Below are 25,424 nucleotides of genomic sequence, written 5' to 3' on the forward strand. Positions count from 1 at the left end.
CTTGACGAAAACCCAATCTCAACATAATCTCTTTCAAAAAAGGCCACTCGACTCTATCGTATGCTTTGTGCATGTCAAGTTTTATGGCACACAAGCCCTCTCTACCTTCTCTTTTGTTCTTAATTGTGTGAAAACATTCATAGGCCACTAAAATATTATCCGTTATCAGTCTTCCCGGTACGAATGCACTCTGTGTTAGGCTAATGATTTCTGGTAAAAAAAACCTTCAAACGGGTAGCCACCATTTTTGCAATTATTTTGTATACCACATTACATAAGCTGATCGGTCTAAATTGTGTTACCTTTTCTGGTGTATTAATCTTAGGAATCATCACGATCGCCGTATCGTTCCAACCGGTCGGGATAGTACATGTGTTGACTGCTTTCAGAACCTCCTCAATTAGGTCCTCCCCCAGCATAGGCCAGAACCTTTTATAGAAAATAGCATGGAGACCATCTGGTCCTGGAGCTTTTAAGTCCCCAATATCGAATAAAGCCTTGCGAACATCTTCCGCGGTATAAGGGGCAAGTAGAGCACTGTTCATTTCATTTGACACTCTCCTACGGACAAGTGATAAAACTTCTTGATTGGGATGCAGAACTTCCGAAGTGAAAAGCTTTGAAAAATATTTAGTGATGTGATCTCTCAACTCCTTTTCTTCTACCCAGTTTCCTGAATCATCTAACAGTTTCCTTATATTATTTCTTTTTTTCCTGGCCGTGGCAGCGTTGTGAAAGAAAGCTGTATTACGATCCCCATGCATCAACCAGTTCGCCCGTCCTCTTTGTAACCAGAAAACTTCCTCTTGATCCAAAATATTCTCAATTACCACAATAATTTCCTTCTGGCGACATCGAGATTCCGTATCCAGAGGGCCTCGTCTTAGTTTCTCCAATTCTTTTTTCAATTTCCTAAATCTCACTTTCGGTCCCTTTAGAGTTTCCCGATCCCAAGTATGCAAATCGGCATGCACTGCTCTCGTACGATCAGCAAGTGAAGGTCCAATCCCCGCAAGCTTTGCTTTCTCCCAAGATGCCTTAACAATTTCAGTGACTGTCTCTTCTTTCAACCACCTCGCCTCAAATTGTTTAACACGTCCCTCTGGTCGTTTGAATATTTTTTCATCCAAACAATCCGTATCCAGTACGATTGGACGATGGTCAGAATGAACATGTTCTTCGTTGGTCACTCCCGCTCGTGGGAATTTATTTGCCCATGCTAAATTACAGACCTCTTTGTTCTTGGGACTTGGTATCCAAACCCCCACTAATGGGGAGTAGGATAGCACCAACTATTTGAACTTCAGGTAAATATCTTCATGTCACTGTATTTGCATTCACTACTCTTACTCTTATGTTGTTGCAAGTTTTGTTTCCGCGCTCTTATCTTGTTGTAGACTTGCATGATTAGGGCTCTTAAGTAACCTTGATAGATACACTTTCATCCCGTAAAAAAAAGATAGATACACTTTCACTTAAGTCTATCCACACCCCCTCCCTCCCCACCCGCCCACCACCAGCAGTGTAGATCATAGCCTTCGATCCCTCACTTTGGCCAATATTAAAATGGTTGTAGTTGTTACAACATTGTGCTATAGGTTTACAGAGATGTTGGTGAAGGAAATGGAAGGTGAAGTGGCAGTGGTGGTGATTTCAGGAAAGTGAATGGAAGACACCAAGCATTGCGCAAGGCTTACCAAGGCGACACGGGTGGAGAAGGCGATGTCAAGAGGCATGTTTTTTTTTTCTGCGATAAGCATGTTATTATTCATACTAAAATACCACAACAATAAGAAATTACATTTGAATACAAACCATATGTGATTTACTTCACGGAATTTAACTTTTACGTTCTTGTAGTAGTTATTGACGAAAACCTACAAAGTTTGTACTTCAAAAAGAGCCGGTGTTGCGAATTGAGCGTTGCTCAGATGGTTAGCATTCTTGTGGTGAAACCAATTCACCAGGGTTATGTCGGATGTGTTCACGGAGATAGGGTTCACGTGCGTGCATTCATACGAAAAGATGTATGTACGTGTGTGTGAGTATCTGCAATTGTTTTTGTTTTTAATACAATACAGACATAAATGATCATACATATGCGTATCTGCGATTGTATTGTGTTAAAAAAACGGTTTTTGTAAAAATCAGCATCCCGCATAGCAACCTGGAACGACGAGACATCATATCTCACCTTGTCAAGCTTGAGACACGGCTCTAATCAGTATCCCAACGGTTGAGTCGTTTCGTCTCGCTGCCTACTTTTTAGTGCATTGTTGAATGCCTTTCCAAAGCGGTTTAAGCTTACGTAGGTTTTTCTAGTAAAAAAAGTAAGGACTCGTTTGTTTTCTCTTTATATCTGACCGTCGAGCATTATTTTTCTCAACTATGTACAAGTATAATGCACCCACACAAAAATCATGCATGTTTTATCAAAATTCAGGGTGATCACCATGGACACACATGCTAACGGTCCAAGAGACTTCCCTAATAACGACGGTCGTCACGAGAAAGACGGGGTTGTCACACTTTGCCAGAAGAAGCCATCCGGGCGAAACCGCCGTGGCATCCAACCAGGCGTTCCCCTAAAACCTCAAAGCATCTACAACCGATCATTTCAAACTAACAGTTCAATCAGTGCTTCGCCATGAAAAATGACTCGATCGGGCTTCTCAAAATGGCAGTGAAACCGACACCCTTTAAACCTAGCCCAAATTTAAGATATGTATGGGGAGGCCCGGACGCATTTGCCATGTTAAGCTGACCCACCATGGCCCGCATAGACCACATTAAAATTCCCCGCCCGGAGTGAACCCTAGTTTCACTTCACTCTCCACTCCTCACGGGTATCGATGGGCGCTCGTGCCCACGCCAAGGACGCAACGGAGTCGGAGGCGAGCGTTGCCCGCCATGAGGGCTAGGGATAGGGCGGCGGCGTCGAAGGCAGCGGTACATTCCTCCTGCCTCCGACACGAATTGCCTGCGGTGCCCGATAAGGTGGAGCAGCTCCTCACGGTTGTCTACAACCGCTCACTGACGACAGCAGACACGAATGCCCACCGGCTCCGTCGAAATAACGCCAATGTGCTCAGGCTCGGTATCGAGCAATCAACGTGCAAAGCGCTGGAGAAGGCGGTGGCGGAAGCGAGAGCAGCAAATCTGGTGAGCCAGCAGAACTGCACCGTCCGAAGGATGGCCGGCTACATCGACTCCTCGTCTGACAATTTCGACTAACCCCTCCTGCCGTCGACGCCTACACGGAGGGCTACGGCCACTTGGTGACCAGAAGGGTAAAGAACTGGCGAGGAAGTGGTAAAGATCCTCGACCCTCTCCGTATTTGTTTGCATTTTTAGTAATTTTAGTTTAGAACTTTGTTTGCCGTCTGAATTTTGATGTTCTTTTGGTCCGAATTATCTGGATATGGGTTTCGTTCTATGTGTGTTTGTTCTATGTTTGTTTATTTCATTGATCATCGACGCAGTATTTTTCACGTTGCATGCATATTATAGTTTTAGAGCATTTCTAACCGATCCCTTATAACCGATTAGAAGAGTAAAAATCCGGTTTTACTCCTTTAACCGGGACCTAGCCGAACCCCTAAAACCATTAGTGGAGCAAAAAAATCCTCCACCATTTATCCCGCGCCTATATTTACTCGACCACTCGGTAGCGGAGTAAAAAAGTCGCACCCTTCTCTGCCTCTCCTCCTCCCCAATCCCCGCCTCCGACACCGCCCCCCGCCGCCCACTAGCCAGATCCCATGGCCGCCGCTCCCCGCCACCCATCCGCAGCGTGGATGCCAGCCGCCATGAGCGTGGATGCTAGTCCTCAAGCTGTTGCCGCCGCGCCGATGCGGCCCCCTCCAGACGGCTCTCCGACTTCCTAGACCTCCCTCCGCCGCGACAGTCGCAGAGGAAGTACATCGGCGCCCGCCAGCGGCCGTGGGGACGTGGGTGGCGGAGATAACTGACCGCGACACCCACACCAAGAAGTGGCTCGGCTCCTTCCACACGGCTGAGCTTGCCGCCCTCGAGTACGACCGGTGGCAGGTCCGGTTGCACGGCGCAGCGGCGCGCCTCAACTTCTTGGGGGAGGGAGGCGCGTCGGGCTCCACCCACCGCCACCGGGGGTGGTGAGTGCGGCGATGGCTAGGAAGGTCCGGGAGGCGAGGGAGAGCATTGCGGCGGAGGCCGTCGATGAGGAGTACATGGCGGTCCTCTGCCACTAGTACACCGAGCTAGCGGAGGCGGAGCGGACGATCTTCTTGGAGTGTGGGGTCAACGGGAGGTCATCGTCATCTCCGACGATGGCGGCAAGGACGAGGATGAGTTCAATGTTGAAGAATGGCGGCGCATCTTCCCCGGATTGGCTTGTCCTCTATAAGGGCGGCGATGATGTTTAGTTTTAGTTTAAATTCATGTTCAGTTTTAAGTTCAAGTTCATTTTTATGTTTAAAACGAGTGATTATGTACATTATGTGTCGAATGTCGGTTGTTTAAATTGAATCTATGCTGAACTTATGAAAACGTGCTTTTTACTTCGTTAAATTTAGGAGTTCGGCTAGGTACGAACAAAATTTAGTGGAGTAAAAATCCTCCACTAAAATTTACTCCGCGGATTTGCTCCTCTATTTTTAGGAGATCGGTTAGAGTTGGCCTTAGGGTTCTGAATATGAGGAAAGGCGGCTAGGATTACTGCCTCCCGTCGGCGGCATCGCCGATCTGCCACGTCTCCTGTGGCCTTAGTGCCATAGGTGCGCAGTGGATCCCGGCCCTTGCCGGTGGGACAACTCCGGTTTTAGGTGCTTCTTCAAGTTTTGTTACGGTTTGTGCCCTGCTTAAGAAAACGAGACGACAACGACTTCTTGAAGATGGAATAAGGTTCTGCCTGCCTAGCCCCCGTCCCGGTGGTGCGTCTAGCATCATTGGAGGGCGTGTGGAGGTGTGTCTCCGGCGGTTCTCACGGGATTCGGTTGGTGATTGTCGTTGGTGGATCTGCTCGGATCCGGTCTTTGTTCATTTTTGTTCTTGTGTCCTCAGGTTGGATCCTTTCGATCTAAATTTCTCTTCATCGGTGGCGGTTATTTGTTATGGTGCGTTGGTCCTATGGGGGCCTTAGCATGACGACCCCCGACTGTCTACTACAACATGTTGTGCCCGGCTCCAGCGAGGAAGGACGATGACGGCGGCACGCCTTCGGCTCGCTTCAGTGCTTGTAGTTGTCGCTGGATGGTCTACAAATCTGGATAATTTTTTTATTATTTTTGGTGTTCGTTATTCTGCCATTATTGAAGATGAATAGATTAATAGTTTCTAGAAAAAGAATATAAGGTACAAGGCTGTGCACGCGGCGATTTAATGATTATCCGGTCATTGTGCACGTACATATTAGAGCATCTACAACCGGACCCCTCAAACCCGTCTCAAACGCCCCGGCAGGCCGCCCGGTCGCTGCCCAGTCACGAAATTTGGACCCAGACGGGCCCCTAAAACGCCCGGGCTGACCGGCACCCCCCATATCCAGCCCAAATATGGGGCGGATATGGGGGCACCCAGGCACACCCGCCAGGTCGGACCCGGCCCACGTTGGTCCACCCGACCCCACTTATATTCGTCCTCATCCTCTCGCTGGACCAAACCCTAGCCACTTCACTCCACTCCCCTCCACTCCTCCGCCACCCGAGCTCACCTCCGGCGGTTTGCGACCTTTTCCGCCATGGCACGCAGTGGATCGGACTTCGACCGGTCCGGATCCGTCGATTGGGGCGTCGCCCCGTGTGGTCTGGAGGAGGCAATGGCAGTCCGCATTGCACTCCGCCGCTCCCGGGAGGACAATGCCCGGCCGACGGACGGATCCGTCCGCCGCGACACATAGCGTTGGCTCACCGAGCGCTCGGGTCCTTTGGTGTTGGATCTCGCGGTCCCGGCCGGAACACCCCTCCTTCCCATCATCGGTCGGGCAGAGTATGAGTCCCCCAGGGAACGGGCGACCCGCCGTGGGAAGGAGAGGATAAAGGCCGCCGAGGCCCGTCTCGCGGCGGCGGAGGCGGCCGATGCGGTGGCGCGGGCGGCCGTAGAGGAGGAAGCCATCCGCGCCCGCATTGTGAAGAAACGGCAGCGGAGGAACACGCGTGTCCTCGCCCGTGAGCAGAATCGGGCGATCTGTGCCATGGCCGGAATGCCACCGAAGGAGGATAAAGAGGACAGCACCGACGACGAGCAGATCCGGCTCGATCCGTACTGCGTCTTCGACGAGTACTTCCACAAGAAGGACAAGGGCAGCTGTGGATGAACTCCACCATAGCTAAACATGCCAAATTTTGATAGTCCGATGGCATGTTTAGTGTAGCGTGATGGAGTAGCCGGACGATGCGTGTGCGTCGACGTAGTTGCATGAATTTGTATGAATTTGAGATATGATAATTGAGGTGTCCGGATATGAATTGCATTTTTATAAAAATGCTCGGTCAGTGGCCTTAGACACGACCGTTGGTGTTTGAGGGGCCGGATTTGCAAGTCCGGCTATAGATGCTCTTACAGGGCGCATAACCGTGGGCGCGATGACGCCGAGGACGAGACGAACCCACCGGAGGCCGAGAGGTCGGGGCTGCAAACCAAGCGAGGTGAGCACGCGTGCGTGCGTTGCGCGCGCTGTCACGCCACGCGGCGGCAACGGCTCGGCAACGGCAACGGCCCGGCCGGGGCAGCGACGCCATTGCCTTTTCCGTTTTCTCGAGATCCTTCGTTCTTCCTTTTCTGGGTCTGGCCGAGTCGCGTGGCGTCTCACGTGGCCCTCGGGCTTGCCACTTGCGGACAGGGGCACGTGAGCGGCACGTGGCCACGATGGGCCTCCTCATATGGGGGCTAGAACCTTCAATGCTTTATCCATGGGAGCTGCATGGCTTCTGCCTGCTGGCCACCGGGAGGGATGGGGGACCATGTCGGCACCCGGGCTCGTGCCTCACTGACCTGTGGCGCCTTCTGCGACGTGGGCCCCGCTGTCAGTCAGTGACTCCTGTCCCAGTACACGAGTGCTTAGCTATTGCAATGTTCATGGCCAACTTGCGTGCGTTGTTTATTTGGCTTCCAGAGGCCGCTGGGCGCGTCCATTTTTATTATTATAATAAGTCGCCACTGACATTTCAGGTGAATTTCCTGCTCGAGGATTGATGCCGCCACCTCTGTAAACTCACTTTAGGCATCGGACTGAACAAGTGATGGGGAAGACATTCCATTGGCCTACCCGATTTGTTGTACGAATATATTTTTCATGCATATATACAAGGGTGCTGCCATTGATCCAGTCATGATGGATGATGCAACAAGTGCCACTATTTGTATACTAGTAAGTTGCACGTGCTTTGCACGCTAAACTGTAAAAGCACGCGCTTGACTGATGGATTAACCGCGGAGCACATTCGAGAGTTTTATATGTTCGCATTTGGAAGCTAACCTCTAATGCTTGCTACTCCACTGTCTCGGCATCCAATGCCCGTTTTCTTTGTTTGACTCCGTCTTTGATCAAGCTCACAGTTTGGAAAGCTTGGGCACCTTCAAAGTGCAATTTTTTTGCTTGGCAAATGATAAATTGCAAAAAATAGGATAGCCCAATTGTAGCTTTTGCCATCTTTGCAAATGTCACATGGAGACCTCGGGACACATCCTATTCCAATGCCAATATACACAAAGAATTTGGTGCGTGGTCAAAGATTGGCTTGGAAAAAAGGACCTCGACCCCGGAAATTGGCATCATTCAACTCCACCCACATTTGGTGGACCAAAGCGGTCGACTCAAATGAGCAACCAAACAATGCCATGGCTTATCTTCTTAAGCACATGTCATGGGAGATTTTGAATGAGGAATGCTCGAGTTTTTAGCAATTTTGCATCTTTGCCTACGTCTGTATTTGGCAATATCAAGAAAGAGGCTAGGTTGTGGCATATCACCGGAGTGAAACACTTAGGGACGATCATTCCTGGAGAGTAGTTTTTTCTTTTTTTTTTGCGAATTTCCTGAAGAGTAGTCTGTTTGCTCCTTTTTTTAATACGACCTTGTACATGCTTTTTACTCCTTGCTCATTTAATGAACAGGCAAAGCTTTAGCCTTGCTTAATAAAACATTTACCATCTAAAATACTTCCTCCGTTTCTAAATATAAGTCTTTATAGAGATTTCAATATGGACTGATTGTACACTCTAAAATACATAGTTTTTATTAGAATCTCTAAAAAGACTTATACTTCCTCCGTCTCAAAATAAATGTCTCAAACTTAGTATAACTTTGTACTAAAGTTATTTTGGGATAGAGGGAGTATTTAGGAACGGAGGAAGTATGAGATAGTGAGCATATTAGAATGTGAAGCATCTATTTAGTTCCTTCTATGTTTATGGATTGGTAGAAATATCCGTCTTTGCTTAGAAAAATGTGATTCGTACACGCTAGCTAGATTAATTGCCCGCAAAATATCCTGGATAGTGGTGCGGCATACCCTTTTTCTATGGCGGCTGAATCGTAGTACTCCTTTTTTTACATCAAAATCGTAGTACTCCTAGTTATGTGATAAGACAGGTACTGGCTCGGTCAAGCTAAAAAAATCCATCCATTGAGACCGGCCAGACCGCAGAACGGGTAAGTTTCTGGAACAACCTTCTAGCTTCTATGTTTTTTTAAGGGAAATACCGTAAAGCTTCTAGCTGGTTCCTGCAGCTGGTTCAGTGTGGACCTGCGACTCACGGCAGGAGAGGCGAATCCCGCGCATGCTAGCCATTGGATACGTAGCGCTGACAATTGATGAACGGTAGATGCCAACCTAATGCGGGAAATCAACGGCTCCAAGCACCTCAAAAGCGTTTTGGCGGGAAGCTGGGAGGGAAGTGGTAAATCCAAATTCAAAACTGCTACGCTATAGTAGTAGAGATATTCAACCAAGGCCACAACGTGGAGTGCAGGTTTCCGATCGGTGATATCCCGCTGCGCCCGGCATCCAAAGATGGCCTCAAATCGTGGCCTCCATCACGACGACCTGCACTACTGGGCTAAAAGGGATGCAAAGCAAAAGAAATGGTTGGAGAGGGAGAGGCTATGGTAGAACTGCATGTTATCAGCCAATTTATTCAAAAGCTCAAGCTGATGAAAAAGGTGGGCTATGCATTCATACGTCAACATTTTCTCTCACGTGTGGCTCTCTCATGCCCAAACATGGATCAAAACTGGGATGCAATTTAATTGCGTCAGCCCGATAGGAAAAGGTGGGATATGCATTTATACGCCAACAACCACGGCCTGTAGGTGTCGATCGGGCCCACACACTCTCGTATCGCTTATCAGATGATCTGGTTTGGTAGATAATAGGAGGGCATCAGAGCATCTACAACCAGGACTGACAAATTGCTGACAGTATCCAAGCAGTTGTTATTTTGCCCTCTCCACAACCAAGGACCTTAAATGCGCCATCTCTTTTTCATACAAACACATGCAAAGTACGTAGATCATACGAGAAAAAATAGAACATGGCATTTCAGTCACCGGACATCCACAAAGTTCATCCAAAAGGGCCGATGGAGTTGCAAAAGGTTTTTCTGATATGATCGTTATTTGTATTTGGGAGTCCACACGTCTTACGAGAGGCCGCTACCGACTATTAGTCGAGTAGGTGTACTTGGGTCTTGTCCAAGTATACGTGAATCTATAGGGTCACATACTTAAGGGACCTCGAACAGAGAGTTTAGATGCGATTCATTCTTTATTGGGTTTATAGTGTTAATGGCCCTCTAAGGTAAGCCCATTAGGAGGTCTATGCAAGTGAGAGGTGGGTAGCATTAGGGCTAGCGTGAACATTAGGGTTACTTCATGCATGTTGTGAGACGTAACTCGGTCTTGTCTCTAGGTGCGAGGGAATGAGCCAGCCCAGCACTGTAGCACCGCTGGCTCGAGTTTATTTGCCTTTATTTTCTCTTTGTTTATCTTATCGGATTTCTTCGTTTCTTCACCGCTTTTCTTTGGTTTTCATGCATTTCTTCACCGGTTTCTGCGGTTTTCTATTTTTCTTCATTCCTTTTCTCTTTTTTTTGAACACATGTGTACTCTTTTTTCAAAACACATTGCACATTTTTAGTATACATGTGGAACATTGTTTTGATACACATTGAACATTTTCAAATACATGATGCACTTTTTTTTTCAAAATAACTATTTTGAACTTTATAATAGATTTTGAACATTTTCTGTACATGTTGAACTTTTTTATTGGCATTAAACATTCCTTAAACTACGTGAACATTTTTTTACGTTGTATGAACATTTTTTAATCTGTCAAGATTTTTTTGAAACACATGAATATTTATATAAAATATTACATACAGTTTTAATGGTTCATAACAATTTTTATACTACATGCGGATACTTTTTAACATCGTATAAACATTTCTAAAAAAAATATCACATACATTTCTTTTGAAATGGCACATACATTCATTGAATGATACGAAACATTGTTTTAGTTATGCGAACATTTTACATTGTGTATACTTTTTTCTTGAAATGTCACTAACTTTTTTTTAATTGTGTAAGAACTTTTTTAATGTCACGAACTTTTTTTCAAATGCTATCAACGTTTCATAAAAGTCGCGCCAACTTCTTTTACAGCACATGGACAATTTTAAATGAGCAATTAAAATTTTTAAGATTTTAATAAATAATTACCTATTTCAGAAATATAGATAAAGGTAAAAAAACATGCACTAGGAGCCAACGCTCCCTCCCATGATGGGCCGACCCATTTGGGGGGGGGGGGGGGGGGGGGTGAGACGATGTGTTTTTTCGTCTCATTATAAGCAAGACAAAGGCCCTCCCTAACCTGAATGCTTGTGTGGGACACAAACTCTCCACCCAGATCGAAGCATTTGAAGCTAGCACCCCGAGCGTGATGTTTCGGTGCTTGTACGTGTGGATATCTTAGAGGCATTCACCTCCGACGCTTCAACGAATTGTTCATGGGTTAGCGAGAAGTCTTATTTAGGACCACGAGGAGCAGTACGACTACATCGGCATCGACGCGCAGCTCGACAGTCTTCCGCTACACTTGTAGGGGTTTTTGGGATGAACGTGGTAGAAAATTTTAATTTATGCTAGCGTAGCCTATTCATGCTCCAACAGCCAAACACAAAGTTAGGGAGGGGACAAGCAAGAGGCTAGCTGACTAGGGGAGGTCCAACGTTGGTTTTGGTTGAGGAAGCTGGCTGGTCTTTGTTGAGGACGACGCGAAGGAGAGATTCCGATGGTCGACGGCGACTAGGGCACTGGCAACATGGCGGGCACTGGCAGGCGGCTCGTGCACTGTGCGAATGTGGTCTCTGCCTCTATGGAACGAAGGAACTACCTCATGCGAGCAGTGGTTGTGTGGGCTTGATGACAAGCAAGTGGATACAATTGGCCAGGCTGGTCCTTGAGCCTGTTAATTGTTAAAGCCCGTCTAGTAGATTTGCCACTGCTATACCTTCCCTCGAAAATCCTATCTGGTTTTGCCAAGTTTTGTTGCCCATTTCGAGAGGTTCAAGACCCTATCTGTTTTTTTGGAGAAACGCAACAGAGACGTAAACACTCACGTGCATACATGCAATGCACCCACATGATTGTATACTGAATAAATTCAGAAAAAATATGAGCACTCTAGTAGGATTTAAACATATGAATGCCGGTTCCACCAAAAGAAATCTAGCTGCAGGAGAGGACGAAGGCCTTGACATGCATGACATGGATCTTTCTCTAAGCTAGTGATCTCCTCCTCCCGGACGGGCACCGACAAGTGGCTGGAGAGCCTTGACGACAATGGTCATGTTGGGCCTGAAGTCGGCTTCGTATTGCACGCACAAGGCCGCCACTGCCGCGAGCTGAACACAAGCAAAGAAATTCATCAGTTAAAACCAATGAAAACAAATAGTGTGTTATGAAAAAATAGCGTGATTCTTAAAATTGCGCTATTAGCATGCTATATCGTGTTATAGCATGCTATTAGCAAGGAATTGTACACTGATTTACTTAGCGAGACATTTCTGAGAATGCTATGGCGTGTTATTAGCGACGTTATAGGGCGCTATTTTTTTCACAGGTTAAAACAGATATATCAGTGGGGAATGGAATCATCGATCAATTTCTTTAGCTGGATTACGCACCTTGGCCACTGCTTTTGGTGGGTAGTCGTTGTTGAGCTTGGGATCGATGCACTGCTTGACCTTGTCCTCGCTCAGTCTTGGCGTGGCCTGCAGCAGGATCAATGCCGATCGTCACACATGCATTCTTGGATGGTCTAAACGCTCTTATATTTCTTTACGGATGGAGTACAAGCAAACAAGGGAGAAATACATACCCAGGTGACGAGGCTTTGCTGGCCCTTGGGCATGGTGTGGTCGACGGGCTTCCTGCCGGTGAGGAGCTCGAGGAGGACGACCCCGAAGCTGTAGACGTCGCTCTTGTGCGTAAGCTGGCCGGTCATGGCGTACTCGGGGGCGTGGTAGCCGAAGGTGCCGAGCACCTTGGTGGAGTGGAGGCGCGCGGCGGTGTCGGCGGACTGGTTGGTGAGGTTGAAGTCGGCGATCTTGCCCTCGTGGCCGTCGAAGACGAGCACGTTGCTGGAGCGGACGTCGCGGTGGATCACGGACGGCTGCACCTTCTCGTGCAGGTACTCGAGGCCCCTGGCGGCGCCGAGGGCCACCCGGGCGCGCTGGGCCCACGTGAGCGCCGGCCCGGGCTCGGCCCCCTGCACGCCCTTCTTCCCGTGCAGGATGTCGTAGAGCGAGCCGTTGGTGGCGAACTCGTAGAGCACGATCCGGTTGTTGAGCTCCAGGCAATAGCCCAGCAGCTGCGTGAAGTGGTCGCACTTGAGCCGCGACACCACCGACAGCTGCGCGCAGAACTCCGCCTCCGACTGCCCGGAGCCGCCGTTGTCGAACATCTTGACGGCCACGGTCTCACCAGTGACCAGCTTGGCGCGGTACACGCGGCCGTAGGAGCCCTCCCCGACCAGCGACCGGGCGCCGAAGTTGCCCGTGAGGCGGTTGAGCTCCGCCAGCGTGACCGCGGGGACGTCGATGGGCAGCACCTTGGCTGGCCCCACGCCGTTTCTCGGCGCGTTAGGGCCTCGCGCTTGCGCTGCAAGAATCAGATCGAGCGATCAAACTAACAGGCGTGATAATGCGAATGCGTGTGGTGCAGGAATGGAACGAAGATTGTAAGAACCTGGTGGTCGCGGGGGCGGCGTGGCAAGGTTGCCGGCCGGCGGGCCGTGGTACTCCTCCTTCTCACCGGCGCAGCACCACATCCTGGATCCAATAAATGCACACGGCGGCAAGCTCAGCAGGAGCAACCCGAAGGGCGGTTTGGTCGTCTGGATGATGAGCTGCCGCTGGCTATGTCAACTGGACAAGATTGAGGCGGTCCGTCCTCCTCCTATATGGCAGAGGCTGGACTGCGCGGGGTGGGTGGTGGTGGTTAGGGGATGATGAGTTGCGACCTGAGAAGGCGCGGGCGATTGCAAATCATCCGCTGGGCTACGTGCGGCCTGCGCAGTTGATGTCGCACACGTTCGTTTTCTCTCTCTAGTCCCTCTGTACCGAGCCAACCAGCAACATAGATGCCACTGTCGTCCCTTTTTCCTGTCATGTGTGGCAGCGGATAAGCGTGGCGTGCGTACCCCCTGACAGGCAAACACAGTGGTCTGGTCTCCAGGAGAAGAGATTGTTTAGTTTATCTATGGAACAAAATGAATTTCTTCTGGGCAGAGTTTGGGACTGCCAAATTAGTTAAGGTGATGCATGCATCAGAAGGTCCAGAAACTCAGAAGAAAACTGTGGTCAAACTGATCGCCCACGTTTGTGCGCCGCAGCTCACTCCCGACGTGCTCGCGTCTCGCGTGCAACCATTCACGTCTCGTCTCCATGGCGACGCCCGCCCTTTGACCCACCCTGCCTTTGCATCATTTTGTTTTCTAATCACAAGTTGTTGACCCGCCAACCGCAGGACAGGACTGCAACTGCAAGAAAATGCCCATGCAATGCATGCATGTCCTCCAACTCCAATTCATGGAATGCAGGGTTGGTTTCAGATTGTCGGTCATGCAGGAACGAATGTGCCCAAATAAGTTCAACAAGTTGAAGTTTTGACATGCAATTGTGTGTGTTGACAAGCAAAAGACCCACACGAGCAATGCTAGAAAACAAATTACAGGAACGGAGTCAAAAGGCACAAACAACATATAACCAGCAAAAAAAGACCTCCTCTCCAGCACCAGGCAAAGGTGGGGAGATCCTCTTCTAAGCATTCAACACTTTTAAATCATCACTGCTCCAACATGCATGCTGATCCAACGTTATGCATGAGTCGAAAGATTAACATATCAGTACACATCTTAATAAGAAGACATAAAAACTGAATGCTAAACAGGAGACTGCAGCTCCGTGATGGGCTGAACTTGCCAACTTCAAGTGAATAAAATATATGTACATGAAAGGAGATCCATGACCCGCACTGGATCCTCTTCTAATAGAGAGAATTACAGCTTGTTAAAAAAGTAAACACGTAGTTAAACAGAGGGATCATGTACTGAGAAACGTATATACAGATTTCGAAGTATACATGTACACGATGACACCACCCAAGTCTTTTAGACCTTCAGGCAAGCTGCCTTGACGCCATCGAACTTTTCTGACCATCAAAGCTCAAGCCGCTTTCTTGCTCTTGAACCTGTTGGCGCACAGCACGTACACCAAAAAGTTGAGAAAGCTGAGCCCCGCGAGCAGCCAGAAGAAGTAATCGAGACGCCCCTCGTTCAGGTTGTCGGGGATCCACCCGGGTCTCCCTCCCCTGGTCGTGAAGTAGGCGACCATCGTGAGGATGAAGGCGCTGAGGTAGTTCCCGAGCGCGGTGGTGATGAGCTGCAGCGCGCTGCAGAGGCTCCTCATGGCGTCCGGCGACTGGTCGTAGAAGAACTCGAGCGCCCCGATGAAGGTGAACACCTCCGAGGCGCCGACCAGGAAGTACTGAGGGATTTGCCACAGGATGCTCAGCGGAACCGGGACGTTCTGGTCCACCAGGTGCGCCTCCCTGGCGATGGCCAGCCTCTTTATCTCGAGGACCGCGGCTGCTGACATTGCTAGGATGGAGATTACCAGGCCGATGCCCATCCGCTGCAGCTCTGAAAAGCCCCTCTCCTTGCCGGTGAACCTCCTGGCTATCGGGACCAGGATGCTGTCGTAGATAGGAACCCATATAATGACACTAACCACGTCAAAGGTGGATAGAGATGCTGGAGGGATCTTGAATGAGCCGATTGTTGGATCAAGCACCATCCCTTGTTCCACAAACATGGTGGACATCTGAGCGTAGACAGCCGAGAAGACAATTGTCGTTGCCCAGACAGGGAACATCCTAACCAATATCTTCAGTTCTTCCACCTGGGTGACAGTGCATACCCGCCATGGGTTGTTGAAGCTATCTTCTTTCACATCAAGATCAGTAATTGTAGCTGCCCTGTCCAGACATCTGAAATAAATGCTAGTTAGGATTTGGAAAAATAAGGTGAACAGATTCACGAAAGCAAAAGGCTACTGTATCTAGTTTTTTAAGTTGGAATTTATCAAAACTATATGTTAATAAGAATCAGAAACTAATAAAGTTCAAATACTTATTTGCCCTAGATCTTTACAGGTCAATAAACTGATTGGAGTTGTGGTGCTGTGCTGTACTGCTATGCTCACCTGAGTTCATCAGTGTGCTCCAATTGCCGACTCCCTTCGATTGCTGAAACCCCATCTGGTAGCTCATACAAGAGAGAGCTGTCCTCTGGAACATGTGCATTCCACTTGCGCAAAGTGGCAGCAACTACCTGGCATACTCGTGTGATAGGACTGCCACCTGGCTTTTGGAATCTGTAGAGTGAGGTGCCAGCGAAGAAGCTTATGATGGCAAGACCCATGAATACTGTCGGAATGCCAAAGCCTAATCCCCATCCTAAATTGTCTTGCACCCAAACCAGAAAACTGCTTGATATAAGAGCACCAATGTTTATTGAAAAATAGAACCAATTGAAGAAAGACCCCTTCTGGATTCGCTCAGCTGGATCTGTGTCATCAAATTGATCCGCTCCAAAAGATGAGACACATGGCTTGATTCCACCAGTACCGAGCGCAATCAGGTAAAGACCAAGAAAAAATACGGTATACTGCAAAGGACTGGCTTCTGGGCAAATGGCTCCTTCACAAGATGGAGGCATGAGCATAGGAACTGATGCTGACAGAGTCAGTACTGACATCCCCTACAATTACAACATGAGGTTAAGACAGAATTGAGTTTAGCAGTCAGATATGAACCAACAGCTGGTACACAAGAACTATATGCACCTTTCACAGTAATGCATACAGCAGTTAAGAGAGTATCAAGACATCTATTGTGAAAACGACGCATCACAAGCATAACTATTTCATAGGACATACCCCATATCAAAGTAGTATGCTATTGTTCTAACCCTGTTGAGGAGGGTGAGAATTTATACTCTCATAGCTCATACAGTGCACGTCCTTTAAATTTGAGGAATCTATAAGCACTTACACATGACTTAGACAAAATTTCAGTAAAAATTACTTACAATGAAGTATATTGTGGAGAACGTTGCGATCGTCCAATACCTCCCCCAGTATGCATCAGCCAGGATAGCTCCAATAAGGGGAGTCAAATAGCAAGTTCCCTGCCATGTAGTCACATTTCTAGCAGCAGAGGAGTTACCATCATGTAGTTTTTTCGTCAAGTAAGTAACAAGGTTTGTCGAGATGCCATAATAGGCCAACCGCTCGCAGCATTCATTACCTACAGGTTGGTTACAATAGTTATTACGCATACATATAGTTAGTTGTAAACAAAAGAATGCACTTGGAGACTGCTGCAAAAAATTACCCAAGATGAATGGGCATGCCTTCCATCTACCAGTTTTCTCCTTCACGACAGGGTTTCCAGAAAAGTCGACGGATCCGTCTCCAGTGTATGTAAGTTGGTTGGATTCCTGAAACCGGGAGTATTTAGTGTGCTGTGTTATAACTTATCACATAATTAATTAGTGGGCAATTTTTCATGACTGAAGAGTGATTTAAATCTAAGTAGGAGTCAATGTACATTGATAGATAGAATTGCGTTACTCCATTTTACAACAGTAAAGCATTGCTGTCTTTTGCTTCGGCAAAAAAAAGAAGATATCTTTGGCTTTGGGGAGGAAAATATCTCTGTCTTTCAACGTAGGGGTAATGCTTAAGAGAGACCAAGCAAAACAAAATTCAGAGTAACTTGATATATGCAAAATGTAGCAAATGTTTCATTATGCTGGTACCATAGGCTGATATGTCCAGCTTAGGAAAACTTCATTATAGGAACATACATAAATACTGATCACCAGAAATCCTGGCCAAGAAATCCGATACTGTCCAAGAGAACACCCTCAAATCGCGTTTACTGAAACTAAACTGAAACAACGCGAATCTCTCACGATTGGAATCTGAGACATTAAACGGATGGTCATATCTCATATGGAACACCATAACCGAGATACCAGGTCCTAGATACTCCATCTGGTGTTCCATATGGAGTAATAGATACAGATAAAAGGGAAATATCTCAATCCAAATTCAGCGCAGCCGGTGGCCTATGAAGCTACCTCTGGTTAGCCTTTGATGTTGATTAAACTGAACCAAACTGTAGAATCACCTTCAACTAGATGCGATGATCTGTTGTAAGACTAGGGATCCCGCCTAAGCACGCGACCTCCGATCGCACGGAACGGAAGGCACCAACCGAAACAAAAACTCAAGAAACGAGACGGCAGGACCGGACAGAGCAACCACTCACCTCCGGGTTAGCGAGGAGCCCCTGCTCCAGGGTGGGGTCGCCCGCCTCTGCCATGGTGGAACGGCGAGCCTCCGGTCCGATCGGCGCGCGAGAGAACGGCAGGTTGGGGCTGGGATACTCTGCTCGGAAGCTGAATATATGGAGGGAAACTTGTAGATCTGGATACGTAGGGTCCAAAGTCCAACCGGAAACAGTGAAGGGCACGGCACGAGCACCGGCTAGTCTTCGGGGTGGGAGTTGAGTTAGTTTGGAGAAGGAATCTGGAGTCGGAGTGGTGGTTGGAGCCTGGAGGTCTTGGGGAGAACGACCGACTGGAACGAGGAGCACAAGAGGATAAGCAAGCAAGGGGAAGGGGACGAAGGAAGGGATCGGTGCCACTTGCGTGTCTCGGCAATGTTTAAGGATTCCTCCCATCACCCTAGGCCAACTCCACCGCGCGACACCAAATGGACGTCTGGTTTGGTCAGATTTTGTCCCTTTGGAGCGGCAATGGGTTCGCCCATATCCGCGTTTGTCCGATGGATCATGGGTGCACCCAACACGCGGCCGCACAAAAACCTGTCCGGGATGGACGTGAATAAAAAAATATAAAAATTTAAATGAAATGACTAAAAAAGTAAATAAACGCAGTTAAAAAAACATAAAACATATATAGGGGTTACGGCCACAAAACGGCCCAGTTTCTCAGTCCACTTAAACGGCCCAGTTTCATAATTAACTTAAAACCAAAATAAAAAAACGCCTCCCACGCGCTCCTGCCGCGCCCGTCGATGTCGTGGCCGTCGCCGTCTTCACTGGCCGCCGGTGTCGTCGTCGTTGCTGACGAGGTCGACGTAGTCCGGCGGCGTCCACAGGTGGGCCGACGGTCCGTGGTGCACGGGGGCGGCGGGCTGGAAGGTGGCCGGTGCCTGCACCACCTCCTCCCGAGGCGAGGCCTCCCGCTCCGGCGACCGCAGCGGCGTGGGGCACCAGTTCACGGCCCCAGGGCGGCCGCCATCTGCTCAGCGGAGCACGACCAACTCCACCCCTGGCCCACCAGGTCAGGGTGGAATGCGGCCACCGGCGGCTCCTCCACCACCTCCTCCTTCGGCACCATCTCCAGCTCGGGGATGGCGACGTCGCCGGCCGCGGAGAGGGCCGTCATCTCCTCGAGGCCCTCCCATTGGCGCTCGTCGTGCGTGTGCATGGAGTCCTCCAGCACACGCGCCATGAGCCGGGCCTCCTCCTCCACCGTCATGCGAGGAGGTGTGGGTGGCGATGGAGATGGCGACGGCGACGGCGTGGGCGTCAGGCCGCGCACTCGCGTACGCCCGCGCGCCTGGGGAGTCGCTCGGGGCTCACGTGGCCGTCGCGGCCCCGTCGACGTGCCGGCGAAGAACGACGCCCGCCGCACGTCGTGCTCATCGCGGAGCCAAGTGTCCCTCAATGGCGAGTCAGGGGCGTACCTCTCGTCGTAGTAGAGGTCGTCCGGGAGGAGGCGGCGGCGCTGGATCTCCTGGCGGCGCGCACGGCCGCTCTGCGAGACGGGCGGGATCGGCACGCGGTCGGCCGACAGGTGCCAGTTATTGGGGAGGTGGACGTCGCTCCATGGCAGCGGCGTCCTCGTCTCCCAATAACGGCGACAGACGGCCGCCTCGATGTAGTGCCGGTCGCGCTCACCGGCGGCCGTGGGTGCGATGGAGAACGCGGGCGGCGCAGGGGCCCGCCGTGGTGGCGATGGCGACGCGGGCTCTTCCTTCTTCACCGAGCCGCGGCGGCGTTCCGACGAGGAACCAGCCTCGCGGTCGTGCTTGCCTTTGCGACCGTAGTTCCATAGCCCCATGGCTGCGGGCGGCCGGCCGGCGAGTTCTTGGCTAGGGTTTGGGACTGGGGCTGTCGGGTTTCGAGGAGGCCGCGGGGTGGCGTTGGGCAGTGTGGACGACGACCGATCCACGGTTCCCATTTAAGAAGGACCGCGACCCCTCGCCTGGGCGGATGACAGGCGGGGCCGCCCGCGCGTGCGCATTGATGTGGGCGGGTGGGAGGTAGGTGGCCGCCTGCCACGCGGCCCCGACGCGGACGAGGCGCGCGTCCATTTGGTGTCCGCCGCGACCCAAACCCGGCGCAAGTTTGCGCTCGAAATGGGCTGACCCGGACACAAAACGGACCAGATGGGTCTGGGCCGTCACGCACTGGGCCGCCTCGCTTGTCCGATTTACCCTAAACGGACGGGGCCGGACAGGATAGAGTCGCGCGATGGAGTTGGCCTTATTTGATTCATCAGATTCTTGATGCCAACCAAAGTAGTGGTTGCATTTGTGAGTCCCACTTCGATGCTCCGTCGGTTGGAACGGCAATGTCAAGCTCTCGCCACTAAGCAATAAAAACTATGCATGTATTTGTAATCACTGTTTGCATTTTAGTTTTATTAATAGTGCCATTTTCTAGCCACCAGACAACTCACTTATTTTTTTTTTGAGGGTTGAGAACTCACTCATGTGACCAAGACACACGGCCTTGATCAGCGCACGGCATAAATCGGGCTCTCTTGTAAGACCATCTCTGACAGCTCCGGTAAAAAACTCACCGTAAAAGTGATTTTACGGGCTACGGGTTGTTCATAAAATTTAGGGGAAGTTGATAGGTGGGGATGTTTTTCACAGTTGTCGTAAAAACTTCTCCTAAAGGTGGTTTTTGGCGGTGGCACGACAGTGACGGCGAACTCCGGCGGCGGCTGACAGCCGACGACAGTGGTCAGCGGTGGCAGTGGTCGGTGAAGGCCGCGGTCGATGGCATGGTGGGTGTGACAGCGGCGCGGCGGACTATAGTGGCGGTTAGCTGATGAGGCACTTTTATGGGAAAGGCCATCTTCCCGTAGATGAAGGGTAATTTTTTAGAATTTTGGAATCGGGTAAAAAAATTACGCATGTATGTTTTTTCACGAATACACAAAGCTTATCTATTTTTTCATTGATAGAAGAAAGAGAACATGTAACGGAACCGTGCACGCTTTGGCTATACGTAATCAGATTAGCTACCACGTCCCTGGCGGCTGGAACCCTAGCCGCCGCCAGGGGAAGCCGATCTTTCAACGCCGCTCTCCGGCGGCTCCCCTCCGCCGGCGACCTCGGTCGTCGGTGGTGAGGGGGGTCGCCGGATTCACGTGTGTGGATTGCTTTTACTCTCTCGTAGTCTAGGTTTTTAGGTTGTTCATCGTTTTTGCTTCGGCGGCGACGAGGACAATGCTGAATAAAGATTCTTCGGATCCTTCCCTAACGAGGCCATCGGTCCTATGGTTGGGGATGGATTTGGAAACCAGTCCGTTCAAGCAAGGATGGCGTGGTGGCGGCGACATCCTCGTGGTGGACCTGTGTCCTCGGGCTCCGCCGTTGCGACGGCGTTTGCTCCAGCGTCGGCGCGGAGCTTGGGAGGTAGTCCAGGAGCGGATGCAGATTGTGGTCTGCATCGACGACATCTGGAAGACGGAGAATGTGCTGGGCTCGTGGTTCGTGGATGGCAGATATGGTTTCCTCCTTCGGCGTTTAGTCGTGGTGGGGTGCCAGATCTGAAGTTTGATGGCGTGTCCGGGGTGTTGCCCCGGTCTGATTCGTTCAACGGTAAGGGCTTCACTTTTGGTGAGCCACCTTGGAGGTCCGCAAAGCTGCACATCAGCGATGGAGCCGCGTCGAGCTCGGGTCTGGAGGTGATTCGTCATTCTTTTCTTCGGTGGCTGCTGTGGTGGTGCCGGAGGCAGGTGACGGGCGTTGGTGTCAAGCTCAGAGATGTTCTGCTATCTTTTCAGTTTTGTCATGTCGGTCTTTACGTGACTTGTACTTTGTTCTTTATGATATGAATGAGATACGTATTGCCATGAAAAAAAGAAAAGAAGAAAGAGAACATAACCCCCCCTCCCGGTCCAGACTCTAGCCATGGAAGGCGAGGTGATGGGACACCAGAAACCCGGACGTTGTCGCGACCTCATGAGAACCCCCGCCGAGCAGCCACGGCTCCAAAATTGATTGGAGCAACATACCCAACCAGAGCGCCAGGAGAGCGACAAGTGGGCTGCAAGACCCGGCCTAGTCGGAGGCGGAAGACATGGGAAGCACCCTGGAAATCGTACATTGCGCCTTGGAAGCCCACGCCTTGAGCGGTAGCCCGAACCAATATTGTTGGGAATCGTTGCATAGAAAACAAAAAAATTCTATGCACACGCAATGATCTATCCATGGAGATGCATAGCAACGAGGGGGAGAGTGTGTCTACGTACCCTCGTAGACCGTAAGCGGAAGCGTTTCACAACGCGGTTGATGTAGTCGAACATTTTCGCGCTTCAACCTATGAATCGAACGCACGGCACCTCCGCGTTCTGCACACGTTCAGCTCGGTGACGTCCCTCGCCTTCTTGATCCAGCAAGACGTCGATGTAGTAGATGAGTTCCGTCAGCACGACGGCGTGGTGACGGTGATGGTGAAGTGATCTCCGCGGGGCTTCGCCTAAGCACAACGAAAATATGACCAGGGGTGTAAACGGTGGAGTGGGGCGCCGCACACGGCTAGGCAATTGTCTGTTGTGTGCTAGGCGCCCCCCTCCCACATATATATAGGTGGGAGGGAGGGACGAACAACCATAGGAGGCGCCTAAGTAGGAGGAATCCTACTTGGAGTCCCTCCCAAGCCGCGCCCCCTGCCATATATAACCGAGGGAGAAGGAAAGAGGGGGGGGGGGAGGGAAGGAAGTGGGAATCCTAATCCACAACTTCCTTTCCCTTCTCCCCTTTCCTTCCCCTCCATAGGCTGGCCCATATGGGGGGCGCACCAACCCCTTGTGGCTGGTGTGTTTCCCCTCTTGGTGTTGGGGAACGTAGTAATTTCAAAAAAATTCCTACGCACACACAGGATCATGGTGATGCATAGCAACGAGAGGGGAGAGTGTTGTCCACGTACCCTCGTAGACTGAAAGCGGAAGCATTAGCACAACGCGGTTGATGTAGTCGTACGTCTTCACGATCCGACCGATCCAAGTACCGAACGTACGGCACCTCCGAGTTCAGCACACGTTCAGCTCGATGACGTCCCACGAACTCCGATCCAGCAGAGCTTCACGGGAGAGTTCCGTCAGCACGACGGCGTGGTAATGGTGATGATGTTGCTACCGACGCAGGGCTTCGCCTAAGCACCGCTACGATATGACCGAGGTGGAATATGGTGGGGGGGGGGGGCACCGCACACGGCTGGAATAGATCAATAGATCAACTTGTGTGTCTAGAGGTGCCCCCCTGCCCCCGTATATAAAGGAGCAAGGGGGGAGAGGCGGCCGGCCAGGGAGGACGCGCCAAGGGGGGAGTCCTACTCCCACCGGGAGTAGGACTCCTCCTTTCCTAGTAGGAGTAGGAGAAGGGGGGAAGGAGGGGGTGGAGAGAAGGAAGGAGAGGGGGGCCGCCCCCCCTTCCCTTGTCCAATTCGGACTGGGGCAAGGGGGGCCGTGCGCCACCTCCTGGCTGCCCTCTCTCTTCTCTACTAAGGCCCAATAGGCCCATTACTTCCCCCGGGGGGTCCGGTAACCCCCGGTAAAATCCCGATTTCACCCGGAACACTTCCGATATCCAAATATAGGCTTCCAATATATCAATCTTTATGTCTCGAGCATTTCGAGACTCCTCGTCATGTCCGTGATCATATCCGGGACTCCGAACTACCTTCGGTACATCAAAACACAAAACTCATAATATCGATCGTCATCTAACTTTCATCGTGCGGACCCTACGGGTTCGAGAACTATGTAGACATGACCGAGACACGTCTCCGGTCAATAACCAATAGCGGAACCTGGATGCTCATATTGGCTCCTACATATTCTACGAAGATCTTTATCGGTCAAACCGCATAACAACATACATTGTTCCCTTTGTCATCGGTATGTTACTTGCCCGAGATTCGATCGTCGGTATCTCAATACCTAGTTCAATCTCGTTACCGGAAAGTCTCTTTACTCGTTCCGTAATACATCATCTCGCAACTAACTCATTAGTTACAATGCTTGCAAGGCTTATAGTGATGTGCATTTATCGAGAGGGCCCAGAGATACCTCTCCGACAATCGGAGTGACAAATCCTAATATCGAAATACGCCAACTCAACAAGTACCTTCGAAGACACCTGTAGAGCACCTTTATAATCACCCAGTTACGTTGTGACGTTTGGTAGCACACAAAGTGTTCCTCCGGTAAACGGGAGTTGCATAATCTCATAGTCACAGGAACATGTATAAGTCATGAAGAAAGCAATAGCAACATACTAGGGCATATTTCCTTCAGTCTCCCACTTGCACTAGAGTCAATAATCTAGATTACACAGTAATGATTCTAACACCCATGGAGCCTTGGTGCTGATCATGTTTTGCTCGTGGAAGAGACTTAGTCAACGGGTCTGCAACATTCAGATCCGTATGTATCTTGAAAATTTCTATGTCTCCCACCTGGACTTGATCCCGGATGGAGTTGAAGCATCTCTTGATGTGCTTGGTTCTCTTGTGAAATCTGGATTCCTTTGCCAAGGCAATTGCACCAGTATTGTCACAGAAGATTTTCATTGGACCCGATGCACTAGGTATGACACCTAGATCGGATATGAACTCCTTCATCCAGACTCCTTCATTTGCAGCTTCCGAAGCAGCTATGTACTCCGCTTCACACGTAGATCCCGCCACAACGCTTTGTTTAGAACTGCACCAACTGACAGCTCCACCGTTCAATGTAAACACGTATCCGGTTTACGATTTAGAATCGTCCGGATCAGTGTCAAAGCTTGGATCGACGTAACCATTTTTGACTAGCTCTTTGTCACCTCCATAAACGAGAAACAGATCCTTAGTCATTTTCAGGTATTTCAGGATGTTCTTGACCGTTGTCCAGTGATCCACTCCTGGATTACTTTGGTACCTCCCTGCTAGGCTAATAGCAAGACACACATCAGGTCTGGTACACAGCATTGCATACATGATAGAGCCTATGGCCGAAGCATAGGGTGAAGGAAATATGCCCTAGAGGCAATAATAAAGTTATTATTTATTTCCTTATATCATGATAAATGTTTATTATTCATGCTAGAATTGTATTAACCGGAAACATAATACTTGTGTGAATACATAGACAAACAGAGTGTCACTAGTATGCCTCTACTTGACTAGCTCGTTGATCAAAGATGGTTATGTTTCCTAGCCATTGACATGAGTTGTCATTTGATTAACGAGATCACATCATTAGGAGAATGATGTGATTGACTTGACCCATTCCGTTAGCTTAGCACACGATCGTTTAGTATTCTGCTATTGCTTTCTTCATGACTTATACATGTTCCTATGACTAAGAGATTATGCAACTCCCGTTTACCGGAGGAACACTTTGTGTGCTACCAAACGTCACAATGTAACTGGGTGATTATAAAGGTGCTCTACAGGTGTCTCCGAAGGTACTTGTTGGGTTGGCGTATTTCGAGATTATGATTTGTCACTCCGATTGTCGGGGAGGAATTTCTGGGCCCACTCGGTAATGCACATCACT

The 25,424-nt window shown here is 49.9% G+C and overlaps 2 protein-coding genes across 2 annotated transcripts; both read right to left on the minus strand.

The window, feature by feature from the left end:
* Positions 1 to 11,613: 11,613 nt before the first annotated feature.
* LOC123095922 (probable protein kinase At2g41970) lies at positions 11,614 to 13,617 on the minus strand. The gene is made up of 4 exons (XM_044517494.1): positions 13,220 to 13,617; positions 12,366 to 13,141; positions 12,172 to 12,258; positions 11,614 to 11,889 (listed from the first exon to the last, which is right to left on the minus strand). Exons 1-4 carry the CDS (start codon positions 13,314 to 13,316, stop codon positions 11,770 to 11,772), a joined length of 1,080 nt encoding a protein of 359 aa, XP_044373429.1. The 5' UTR covers positions 13,317 to 13,617; the 3' UTR covers positions 11,614 to 11,769.
* An 806-nt stretch (positions 13,618 to 14,423) lies between these two features.
* Positions 14,424 to 18,255, minus strand: LOC123095921 (protein NRT1/ PTR FAMILY 8.3). The gene is made up of 5 exons (XM_044517493.1): positions 17,885 to 18,255; positions 16,943 to 17,048; positions 16,638 to 16,855; positions 15,751 to 16,307; positions 14,424 to 15,535 (listed from the first exon to the last, which is right to left on the minus strand). Exons 1-5 carry the CDS (start codon positions 17,936 to 17,938, stop codon positions 14,713 to 14,715), a joined length of 1,758 nt encoding a protein of 585 aa, XP_044373428.1. The 5' UTR covers positions 17,939 to 18,255; the 3' UTR covers positions 14,424 to 14,712.
* Between the last annotated feature and the right edge of the window lie 7,169 nt (positions 18,256 to 25,424).

The sequence above is a fragment of the Triticum aestivum genome, chromosome 4D (genome assembly GCF_018294505.1).
Source record: "Triticum aestivum cultivar Chinese Spring chromosome 4D, IWGSC CS RefSeq v2.1, whole genome shotgun sequence".
NCBI lineage: Eukaryota > Viridiplantae > Streptophyta > Magnoliopsida > Poales > Poaceae > Triticum > Triticum aestivum.